We start from the raw sequence: 13,683 nt of genomic DNA on the forward strand, positions 1-13,683 counted from the left end.
TATAATAATAAAATATTTTATAAAAATGGAAATACTTATCAAGGTCAATTCTGCTAGGAAAAATTTTGAGCAAGATTACACAAAAGGTGAGATATGCAATGATTATGAGAGATCATATATATATATATATATATATATAGAAGGATTAACAAAGAATGGTTTTATTATATTACATGTGACTTAAAGTTAACCATAAAGATTTTTTTAAGTATTTCCATTAAGTTAAGTCACATATAATATAAAAATCTTTATGATTAACTTTAAGTCACATATAATATAATAAATTCATTCTTTGTTAAGAAAAAAAGAAAAGAAATTAGATATGGTGAGATGTGCGAATATTATTTGAGATATCTATTTTTTTTTTTTTGCCTTAATAAAGAATGGATTTATTATAGTATATGTGACTTAAAGTTAATCATAAAGATTTTTATATTATATGTGACTTAACTTAATGGAAATACTTAAAAAAATCTTTATGATTAACTTTAAGTCATATGTAATATAATAAATTCATTCTTTGTTATATATATATATATATTATATCTCTCTCATAATCCTAGCATATCTCACCTTTTGTGTAATCTTGCTCAAGATTATCTATATTACATGAATTTTTGTTTTTTTTATTGAATTTTTATTTATTTTTAAAAAGAAGTTTTTTTTTTTTTTTTTCTTTTATGTTGATTTATGTTAATTTATGTGAAGTTTGAGATAATTGGTATGTTTAATTTGTGGTTTGGGTAGCTGTGACCTAAAGGTATTTAAGTTGACAAAATCATATTAGATAGCAGCATAGCAGTCACATACAGGGGCATCTAAGTATTCAAAATCGTTCCAAAGCACACCCTAACCCTGGGGCATCTAAGACTTCAAAATCACCTTGGATTGCACTTGCACTCACAGGCATCTAAAGCATCAAAATCACCCAGGATCACAACCCTGGATTGTACCCAGGCCCGGGGCATCTAAGCTGTCAAAATCACCCCTGGTTGCAACCTCAAATTACACCAAGATCTAGGGACATCTAAGCAGTGAAAATCACCCTTGATCGCACCTAGCCTAGGCCACACCAGGTTGCAACCTCAAATTACACCAAGATCTAGGGACATCTAAGCAGTGAAAATCACCCTTGATCGCACCTAGCCTAGGCCACACCAGGTTGCAACCTCAAATTACACCAAGATCTAGGGACATCTAAGCAGTGAAAATCACCCTTGATCGCACCTAGCCTAGGCCACACCAAGGCTTAGCATCACTCGAATTTTTTTCCCACATAGTTTCAAACAAGTGACCTTTACACCAAAAAGTGTATTAACATAAACCCTATTATTGTCTACTCTCCTTAATTGGACTCTATATATTTTATTATTTATAATGTTATAATTAACTTTATTGTTTTAAATAGCTTTTTTAAGCAGATTTTTCTTATCTTTCAGCACATATTACTATTTACTTTAAATGACATCAAGTTAATAATTTAAATTAAATAGAGTGATTCATTGAACAATTGGTTTCTTTTTATTTAAATCTATAGAAACATGTTATAACTGGTCCATCATAACATTTATAAAAATAATTATATTTAACATATAATAACGACTATTAGTTAATGGCCAATTTTACTCCAAATTCTCATTAAAAATAAAATAAAATAAAATAATTATACTTAAATATATTATTACGTAATTTATGTTTAAAAATAATTATTTATTTTTAACATATTTAAATATAATATAAATATAAATTTTTATTTCTTTTATTAAAAATAAATAATTATTCTTAAATTTAAGATATTAAATTAAAATTTAGTTTCCACTGCATCCGTATCTGTTTTAATCAATTCAAAGGATAACGTTGACGGAAATGAAATTCTTAATGACAAATTTAGCGATACATCTTTTTTTTTTTTTTGTAAGCTAGTGCGAGACCTTTACATTTTCCAACATACAACATCATACACCTGCCGCAGCATGACTCGAAGGTAGGTGGGGGTGCTACAGCCATCCACCCCTACCATTACACCGTGCACCTCATGTGATTAGCGATACATCTTTATTAATAAGTGCGCGTGTTAAATATATATATATTTTTACAGTTAGATTTAAATAAGTATAAAGTTATATATAGCTATAGTTAGATTTAAAGAAGTATATTATCTAAATAAATATACTTTATATATATTTATTATTAAATTTAAATAAATACATTATCTAACCATAAACATATAATGAGCATCTTCGATACCTTCTCTGAAAAATGTGTCAGAATGTTTTCAGAAAGTATGAGACGATTACATATAAATGCTGTATGTGAGGCATTCAAATCGCCACATGGCCGCTGTATCATGCGCGCTGAGGCCTGCGGTGTACATACATGGTCACCAAAGAAATTATCATGTGCCCTCCACGTGATTCTCTGAGCATAGTTCGCCATCGACCTTCGTATTAGTGGGAAAGCCCTATTTCCAACCCTATTGCGTGGCCTGACCTATCGCGTGCTAATGAGAAAGGAAAAAAAATAATGACGTGTTATATCGGTTCCATCTGAAGCCACATTTACTATCCAATAGGGTTGGAAATAAGGATTTCCGTATTATCCTAGCAAAGGTCGGTTGGTAGTGGAGCCCCGGCAACCCCATTGTTGAGTGGATATTGAGGAAAACATGCTATAAATGTCACTTTCGATTTTGCAAAGCGTTAAAGCACCGCTTGTTAAATGTGTTCGGTTTATATTTATTTGAAAGTCACCTGTTTTGTTTTGTTTATTTTGGAATGAGATTGTGCCTTTTTTTACCGCCAGTGTAATGAATTTTCAACCCTCGGTTTCCTTTAACCATCGTCTTTTTATGTTAAAGGCACGCCCGTGGCCACCTCCACGGCGCAATATCGACAACAACTTTACTGGCAATCGAGAGTATAGGATAGGATGATGGTGTTAGCAAGCATGGTCTCAACAGGGGTTCCTGTGAAGGAGATCCCTGGAAGTTACGGCCCTCCACTGCTGGGCGCCATTGCTGATCGAGTCGAATACTTCGCCACAGGAGTGGACAAATTCTTCAAGAACCGCATAGACAAATACAAGAGCACGGTGTTAAAGGTCAATATGCCGCCGGGTCCGCCCATCGTATTGGACTCGCGAGTGATAATGCTGCTGGACGGCAAGAGCTTCCCCGTGCTTTACGATCTGAGCAAGGTGGAGAAGAAGAATGTGCTCACCGGCAATTACATGCCCAGCACTGCTTTCACCGGAGGTTACCGCGTTGGTGTCTACCTGGATCCCTCCGAAGAGAACCACAACAAACTCAAGAGATTTTGCTTTGAGGTTCTCAAGAACAGTCGAGACAGATATTTCCCCGAGTTTTCCCGGGCGTTCGACGAGCTCAGCGCCGCTGTGGACAAAGAAATGGCGAGCAGCGGGAAGGCGTCTTTTGCCACGCAGATCCAGCAGCTGATATTCAATTTTCTTTGCCGGTCGATAACGGGGGCGGACCCGGTCACTCAGGGTCTCGGAACCGACGGCCCTTTGTATGTTACACAGTGGCTCCTTCCTCAGCTCATTCCTATAGTGAGCTCGGGGTTTCTTCCAAAGATTGTGGACGAGCTCACAATCCATACAATACCTCTGCCCTTCTGGCTCGTATCTGGCTCCTATGACAAGCTCTTTAATTTCCTGCGGACACATGCGGCTCCGGCACTGGACATGGCTGAGAAAGAGTTCGGACTGAAGAGAGACGAAGCCTGCCATGATCTCCTGTTCAATATCTCCTTCAACGCCTTTGGGGGAATGTTGATTATGTTCCCCAGTATCGTCAAATACATTGCCTATGCAGGCAGCCAACTGCAGAAAGATCTGGCAGAAGAGGTCCGCGGAGCCGTTAGGGCACAGGGGAGCCTCAACGGGAGGGCTCTGGAGAGCATGGCGCTGGTCCGGTCGACTGTGTACGAGGTGCTGAGGATGGCCCCACCTGTGCCTTTGCAGTACGCGAGAGCCAAGACGGATTTTGTTGTGGAATCCCACGATGGGTTTTATGGGGTCAAAAAGGGAGAATTGCTGGGCGGGTACCAGCCTTTTGCGACCAAGGATCCCAAGCTGTTCGATAGAGCGGATGAGTTTGTGCCCCGTCGGTTCATGGGTCCGGAAGGGGAGAAGATGCTCAAGTACGTTCTCTGGTCCAACGGCCGCGAAACGGATGAAACGTCCGCTGATAACAAGCAGTGTGGGGGTAAGGACATCGTTGTCATGGTGGCTCGCTTGTTTGTGGCGCACTTCTTCCTGCGATACGATTCGTACACCATAGACCAGTCCTCCTCCACCGTCACGTTTACGACGCTCAACAAGGCCACTGCCTGAGGGCAGAATATGTAACAGCGGGCATTGCAAATAATTGTATTCGACTTCATTTCAGACACTGCGGTTCCATCTCGACTTTTATTAAACCCGGAATCTCTAATTGTTATTATGTAACATACACTCTGCATTTAATATTATAGATACTCCTTAATATTAAAGATGGTGTGTTGTGTTAGAAAGATATGGTGTGTTGTGCTAGGAAGATTTACTCTAATAATACAAGGCTTAGGATTATAATCTTTGATGTTAGCTTTTCTATTTATTTATTCTATAGTTTATGCAAATTTTGAAGTGGTAATATTTTTATTGGGAAATGATATCTGAGCATTAAATAAGAATAAAATTTCATTTAAATTATTCATAATTTGTGGCGAACAATATGATTTCATTGGCCATAATACTATATAACAAAAAATAACCAAATACTAATACTATATTGATTTCATTGGCCATAATATTATTTAACCAAAGATAATATTATAACAAAAAATTAATAATAATAATAGTAAATAAGGAAGAGATAGAGAAGATTAATATTTTTAAAACCCAAAAATCAATATAGTACTACTATTTCAATTAATATTATAATGATAATAATAATTTATTTAATATTATTATTAAATTTTAATAATGTCCAAAAGTGAAAATAAGATTCAATTAATAAAGAGAAATATAATGGACGGATACAAAAGAAGTTAAGATGTTATTTACATTATTATATTAACACTGTTATATTATAATATATATTATAATATAATATATATTGATAATAATGGCAAGTAAAAATAATTAAAGAGGGATTAATATAAAGAGATGGAGAATATATTGGAAATTAATAATATTTCCCAAAATGGGTGATAAGGGAGGGGATACTAAGGGGTATGTGGTCATTGCTCAACCAAGAATTATAGTTGTTCAATGTGGCATAATGCTCTACGCTTCTTAATAATTCCAATCACATACCATCTATTATGAAGGCACACCTTTCAATTTTATGGGAGGTTTATGGAAGCATGAGGTGTTTAATGCATAATAGGAAATAATCAACTCAAAGGGAAATGGTGATTATGAGGATTTGAAGGCATAACACTTGCACTCTTTTCAGGGTTATTGCTTTGCACAATAATTGCATCACACGTGTTAGAAAATGAAGAGCTTATGCACTAGAGTGCCATTACTTGGGATGGCGAGTAATTGTGGGAATAGGCCTTCCACTAATCAATGCACATGGTCACTCATGGCCTCTAGATTCCACTTGCAAGTCTTATGGCTAGAGAGTATGGGATTTCCTATTAAATCTCCTGCTCATATGTTGAAGTGGATTATGCTCAGTTGTTTCAATCTTGGGTAAGCCTTGCTTTTGGTTTTATTATATTTTTCTCATCTGCTACTCCTTTATCTCTCCCATTAGGCCCTCTTTTGTTTTTTCCTCATTGCTGTATAGTCTCACTCAGCTATCACCTATGGAAATCTTCCATCACTTATTCACAGTCTTAAGTGATCTATCTTTACATGGCTTTAGTCTTGTTTTAGCCTCACAACTCGTCCCTAGAGTCTAGCTTTGTTTGATTTCCATAAACCCTCATCCCCATCTCCATCACCTTATCTTCGTAGGAAGCTTCTGTTCAAGGGGAAAGGTTGAACAACATCATGCCCAAACAATGACCCGAAGTAAGAAGAGAAACATCCTATTACAAATAAATGGGGTTTACTCTGACCCAACAATGTATTGACTCCTCAGTTGGCCTCTATAGAGAAAGTATTCCATCACAAATACAATAGGAAAGTATCTAGTTTGACCGTGAAATTGTTAGCGAGCGGGGATGCCGCTCATACATGGAAGTCCCCGATGAATTTGTAGACTAAATACAAGATGCTAGTCACATTAGAGGGAGATTCAACCATTACATGTACATGATTGACATATATTGGCTTCTCAATATGGTTATGGGATGAGTTCTAGTGAAAAACAAAGTAGTGAGGGAGGAGATCCTACTCATTCTAGGTAAGATTCAACTCACAACTCGAGGGCTAAACCAAAAACTAGAGTACATGGAAGCTCATTTGGGTCTACCCCAGATGTAGGTTGTTCATGAGGGAGCAACAAAGAACTGATAGTGTTGGAAGCAATAGAGTCCCAAAGATTAGAGGATGGGATTAATACACTCTTTTTTTATATACTTTTTCTTTCCAGGTTTTCAATTTAAAGTTTATAGTTTCTTTGGTTGGCCTATCATATGAAAATTGTTTATTAGATTTGAACTTTTATGGCATCAATATTTTTTAGATGTTGAAGAAACTCTGTCATTTCCATTTCTTGTTTTCCTAGTGGAAAACCATAATGTATAATTTTTTGGTTATAATGGAATGAATAAACTTTACTTGAAAAAATGAAAACTAATAATATAAAAGAGATGAGAGGCGAAAGATTTGTATTGGAATAATAATAATATATTACTTGATCACTGAATGAAAACTCTCACAAACCCTCACAAATCAGATAATCCTTCCATTAAGCTATTAACCCCAAATCTACCAAATTGTGTCCAAACCAATTTCCAAAGTCACCCTTCCTTACATCTAGGGGATCACTGATCACATCTCAAAAACCCTTGCAGAAAAGAACATTATGACACACTTTAGACCTCACACCACCCTCAAATAATTATTTTGGTTTGTTAGAGGCCAATATGATCTAATGCTTGTCCTCGGGGTTTATAAATCCTTGTTCATTTAGAAAAACCTACATTGACTAAATAGGAACATCCTTCAAAGCTGACTTAAAAGAACATATCTCTAATGTCCAACAAAACAAAACATCAAAATATGCAATTTCTAAGCACTCCCACAATACCAAACACCTTATCAACTTTGATGAATTTGAAATCCCTTCCTCCTCCCCCTTCTACCCCTAGTGCATATCAAGGAAACCCTCAAAATTGAAAAACACCCCAGTAACTTTAATCAATCAGGAAGGCAACTTCAAATTAAGTCAGTCTTCCAAAAATTAAAAAACAAGCCAATAACTTCAATCATGAAAACAACTTCAAATTAAGTCATGCTTGGAAACTTGTTATCCCTTATTTCTCCTCTATTCATATCAATTCAAACCTCTCTTCTTAATCCCTTCCTTTTATATTTTTACCCCTCTTCCCTTTCTTTATTACCTTAAACCCTCCCCCACCTTTTAATCCTTATTTCAATATTAATCTTAACCTTATAATGTATTATCCTTCCCCCAAAATATTTAATCTCCAACTTTTTTATTTATCCTATTATAAAATGGTAATCACTCTTAACCCTTGAGATTAAATTAATATTAAAATATATTATTGTACAATGCTTTAAACCTTATTCCCCAAATAAATATATTAATTATTTTTCTCTTTAAATCCTTTAACAAAACTCAATATTATTAACCCATTCAATTGGTTTAATGTTTTTTATTCTATAATAATATAATGAATGCATTTTATTATTAATTCATTATTAAATGATTATTAATAACTACACTAATAATGATTAAATAATAAAAATATAATTTTAATTATTTATTAATCTTCTTAACTATAATTTTACATCTTTACTATTTTAATATACTATACTTGTGGTAAATTGAAACATTTGGAGCACTATTTACATCTGATAAAACATCACAGCTTCCGGGCATGTAATTCTGGATATTACATACTTTGACTGTGTCAAGATGGGACATGTTTTCAACCTATGGCTTATCTGGCAGCAATATTATTATTGTATATATAACAAATTTTGATTATAATACAAATATATAACTATGGGTGCTATAAAACATATATATAATCTTTATATTTTTTTATAATAATAAAAACATTCATTCTCTTTATTATAAATAAAATTATAATGTCACTTTAAGATTAAATAATTATATAGTATTAACCTATACCTATCCTAAGTAATATAAAATTATAATATTATTAATAAAATCATTCCATTCATATTTACCTAATCATATTGATTATTAATCATTCCTTTTAAATTTAATAATATTAAATAATATACTCATATTGTTAATAAATTAATTATTATTATTATATTAATAATAACCTATTAAAATATAACTTAATAATATTAACTATACTTTACAACCATTCCAATATAAATTAATACTAAAATATTAATTATAATTCTACACACATTTTATTAATATATAAAATCAGAGCCCCAAGGGTTAGCTCAATCGGTCAAGCCGGGGCCTCGCCAATGGGAGGTCACAGGGTCGAAACCCGAAAGCTCTTGGGGTTAGGTCTGTGATGGTCGAGGGGTGTGACCCCCTTCGGGTGGGGTCCACCCTAGAGACTTCGGATCCTGGACGTAGCGGACCAATGACCATGATATCCGTGAACCAGCAGTGAAAAAAAAAAAGAAGAAAAAAAAATATATATATATATATATAAAATCAGAATAATTTAATAACAATAATATGTGAAAATGACTTTATCTAACTTATAATTATACAATAATATTAAAAACCCGTTATTGTTACCTAAATTTACATTCAGTAATATAACTTATTTAACATATTAAATTAATTTATTAACCTAATAATTATATTTTTTATATTATCATTTTGAGTAAATTAATTGGTTATATTATAATAATCATTGTGATATAAAAATAACAAAATCTACATCACAAAATCTACTTTATAATCTTTGAATAGGTTCACTTTTCAATTCCTTCGTCAATTCCAAGGTTTTTTTTTTCTATTAATTTTTATTTAATTCTTAATTTTTTTAGTTACTTTTTTACTAATGTTTTTATGTCTATGAATATTATTATATTGATTTAAAGCCTTGTGGGGTATCAGTTTCACTTTTATTATACAATCAAGAGAAAGAATAATTATAAAGGAAATAATTTTGGAAAATAAAAATAACATTAAAAATATTATAACTTTTAACTTTAAAGATAAGTTGTGGGATGATAAGGAGCTGGAGGGGAAAAGGAAGCTAAGATATTAGAAGGAGGTGATCAATCCCATACTTGCTAACTCTAATTGTATTTCTTTCTTTAACAATGCTAAGAAGAAAATGAACATTGAGAAAATAAAAGCTAATTCTTATGAGCTTCTAAGTGAAACCAAGCGTCGGTCTATTCCTAAAACACCTTGGGAGGAAATATTCTCTCACCTTTGTGATACTAAGAAGGTTGAATACGAAAAGCACTTTATCTTGGATTGCCTGAATTTTCCTAAAACACCTTGGGACGAAATATTCTCTCACGTTTGTGATACTAAGAAGGTTGAATACGAAAAGCACTTTATCTTGGATTGCCTGAATTTTACTCACATCGTTCTCATTTGCAAAACATTTTCCCCACTATCAACCTTCATGATGTGTTAAGTTGACAAAACTATAGTGATCTAGGAACAATTCTTTCCCTTCTTTTCGAAAATAGAAATAACATATCAAAAAGTCACAATTAATCTCTTCTTTCTTAAGGTCTCATATTAGAATACGGTGGGCGAATAACTCAATGGGTCCAAAGTAAGTTCTATCTATCTCTATCTAAATAGTAATGAAGCAAGGGAAGATCAAATACATTATACCCATCGAGCTGACATCTTTACCTATTTTTCCAAAGTTCCCAAACACAAATAGATACGTGAGCTTCACAGATAGAGATAAAGATTGGTGAAGAGAATTATGGCTTTCAATGGACCTAACTTCATATTTACTTTAAATTATTAATGATACAAAAATTCAATATTTTTAATAAAAAAGAATTTAGTAATATATTTATTTATATATATCTTAGATGTTATGTATATCACATTAAAAAAATAAATTATAAATATTATAAAACATATAACTATATGTATTATGAGGATTTTTAATAAAATTAAAATTAAAAATATTTCTACATATAAGGATGTGAAATTTATATAAATATTAAGAATCAACATAGCTTCATTTTAACTTTGAATCGATGAATTTTCAAAAAGAATCAAATCTATTGAGATACAAATATTTTCTCAAATTTTACACTTAAAAATAAAGTTTGTATTTTGAAAGATTTGGTCTCTCAATGCTTGATAGTTATACAATTAGAATAGATCTATAAAATTTAAAAAAAAATTAACTTCATTTCAAGAATTTGTGTTTAAAACATAAAACCAAAACTCTAGATTGAAACTTATTCTCTGGTTTATTGAAACTTATTCTTTGATCTAAAATTTAAAAATCATTTTTCATATTACTATATATAAAGAAAAAACAAATCGACTGGGAAAAAAATTATAATTCAATTATTCAATTCCTCAAAACTTATAACCACTCTCTCTATATATTCTTTAAACATTTATTTACCAATTGCAATTTTTTTTTTAATTCGAAATATCATCCTACAAATATTTTATTTGTAAACTATTGTGCATGCTTTAGATACTTGAAATTAACACATCAAATAATTCAATGATACCTTTTCTAAATAACTATTTCCGTTATTTACCCACCAGAATCATAATTTTTTTGAAATATATTTTTCTTTCAATAAAAACTTAATTTTAATTTATAATAAAATAAAATTTATAATTAATTAATATTTTACAATAAATTAATAATTTATATTAATAAATATTTAAATTAAAAAAAAAAAACAATATCAATCCATAAACTATCATAATAACACTATATATATATATATATATATATATATATATATATATATATATATATATATATATATATATTTCTTACCGGAGAATTCCTATTCGTGAGAACCCCAAGGAGAAACTCAAAAAAAAAAAAACTTTTTAAACCACAACATATTAGTGTCGTAAATATATATACATTTATGTAAATTAAGTACCGAAATCCGTAAAACGAATCCCTTGTCCCACTCTAATCGTTGAGTTTGAGGCCTAAGTCGTGAAGCCCCATATCCTAAGTGTGTGGCTATGGGCACTCATATCCAAACCATTAATTATGTCTTGTCCTTACATTTGTCTTTTATGTGATTTTTGATGTGTTGTTCAGGCCATATGTTGTTAGATTCTTGTATGCAAAGATTTAGCCACTCATTATATCTTTATCAAATTGTTGTTCATGAAGGTATAATTAAATCACGTGTTAAAATGAAAGGTGGTCCTTGTGAATAATGGGTGGTATGATTGTTGGTGTGTGAATTATTGGTGGTATAATAATTGAAGTGGTACTTTCATATGGTCACATATCAATGTATGTCTATCTCATTGAATGGGATAAAATGCAATGTGGGAGTTGTTTGAATTATTTGATGGAATTAGCTATGATGGGTAGTTGATTTGTGTGAATTTTGATAAATTATGATGTCTATGTTCACATATGAATGTATAAGTATTCCTGATTGAATAGAACGCAATGTGGGAATCCTTTGAATTATTGGTAGAGTCAATTGTGATGACTTGTCTATTTGTGTGAACTTTGATAAATTATGATATTTTTATAAATGATGTTGGATGGGATAATTTGTTTTATATAAATTATATAGGAAAAGTGTTACAAACAATAATTATTAGTTAAAATATTCTAAATAAGTATTGGAATATGTAATAGTTTTATGTGTTAAAAAAATTATTAGATTTAAATTTTATATTTATTTAAATACTTAATATGTTTTAAATTTTTAATATTTAAAATTATATTTATATAATAAGGTCAATTAAAATTTTTATTAGATTTATATTTATTTAAATGCTTAATATGTTTTAACTTTTTAATATTTAAAATTATATTTATATAATAAGGTCAAATATAATAATTTTTTTGATTTTTTTTAAGTTAGAAATGTCGTTTAATTGTTATTTTATTATTTTTAAAAGGTTAAAAAAAAAGATATTTTTAAAATATGGAATGAAAATATTTAAAAGTTTAAATATTAAAAATATGGTTTTAAAAGAGATTATTTAAATTTGAGGGTGTTTTTTTCTTTTTCTTAGAAATGTCTAATAAGAGTTTTTTAAGTAAATCTATAGATGAAATTCTTCAGGGAATCTACTCTTTTAAAAAGACTCCACAAACAAACAAAAACAGATATCTAAAAATGTGAATTAAAGTCCATTATCACAAGATCAAACCTAAGAGGATGATTGATTGCTTCATTACTAGATCTAAGGTGGTGTGGATACGATCATATATGATGATACAATGCAATATAGTCCCAAATAAATAGCCATCATTTGTAGTGAATTCAGATCCAACAGCCTATAGGGAACTTTCTATAATAGTTAGTTTAAAAGCCATATATAAAGGCTATATGAATAAGTAATGGATTAAATAAAAAAAGTCACTTAATAAAGCCTTTTAACTTGAAGAAACATTAATAGATCATACTTGTGGAGTACTCACATATACTTCCAAATTTCTCCATAGAAAAAATATAATAAGCAAGTATCTATAACATGAACGGAATCCTAAATTATACAAAGTTTTAATAAGTAGAAAGCCAAATTTAAGTAATTTTCTAATACTTTCATTTCTCACTAATCATATTGTGTGTTTTGGAAATCAAATTATTTTTAAATTGGATATACTTTTGTTGATGGTGTTGGACGCTGCTAACAGTGAGAGGGTCTCCCTAATATGAAGTCCCAATTAGACCTCACATTATTTGGAGTAGGATCTCCAACTAGAATATTAAGCCGGTTGCCATGATCTTGAAGATTTGACTTGGCTGCAATAAACAACACAAGAGAAATGCATGTACTTTCGAGATAAACAAGTTAGTTAGCCTTGTGATGTATTTAATTGTAACGTGTATAATGATTCTTTCACAGAAAGGAAGATAAAGTGAGTCTTTAAGAGAAAAGTAATAGTACTATCCTAATAAAGGCACACACAAATATCTAAAATAATCGTTAATAGTCTTGTGAAATAGTTCACAAATAAATAAAGATCATGGAAGAAAGAGACACATGATTCAAAGATGCATATTAAAGCCAACAAAATAGTTCATTTTCATTGGTATGTGTTCACATAAACATACACCAAAAACAATGAAAGAATAGTCTTACAATCATTCACAACATATGCATGAAATGTGTGCAAGCTCCAAGAGCTTCAAAATGTTAAGTGAAAGTCCCAAGATACTTCATTACAATGATACAACACTATTTCCAATAGTGGAACGTTAAGAAACTACTTGCTTCTCTAAAGCCTAATCTTCTCTCCTATGCCTAGCTTCAGAAGCCAAGGTGAAAAAGTCCTTTTCTTGAGCTACAGGGATGTATATATAACAAATGAGGTGACTCCTCAACTTCCCTCATGACTTTTGAGATCCTATTTGACTTTTCAAATTCCTATGAGACCC

At 31.2% G+C, this 13,683-nt stretch overlaps 1 protein-coding gene across 1 annotated transcript; it reads left to right on the forward strand.

Moving 5' to 3' along the window:
* Positions 1-2,772: 2,772 nt before the first annotated feature.
* Positions 2,773-4,511, forward strand: LOC149187790 (allene oxide synthase, chloroplastic-like). The gene has a single exon (XM_089411468.1). The coding sequence runs from the start codon at positions 2,929-2,931 to the stop codon at positions 4,351-4,353; it is 1,425 nt and encodes a 474-aa protein (XP_089267594.1). The 5' UTR covers positions 2,773-2,928; the 3' UTR covers positions 4,354-4,511.
* The last annotated feature ends 9,172 nt before the right edge of the window (positions 4,512-13,683 follow it).

This window comes from Pinus tabuliformis, chromosome 3_1 (assembly GCF_031772625.1).
Source record: "Pinus tabuliformis cultivar Carrire ecotype Pingquan chromosome 3_1, CPIR1, whole genome shotgun sequence".
NCBI lineage: Eukaryota > Viridiplantae > Streptophyta > Pinopsida > Pinales > Pinaceae > Pinus > Pinus tabuliformis.

Excerpts from the sequence above, each read along its gene's own strand:
- LOC149187790 (XM_089411468.1), top strand. The coding sequence starts at position 2,929 with ATGATGGTGTTAGCAAGCATGGTCTCAACAGGGGTTCCTGTGAAGGAG.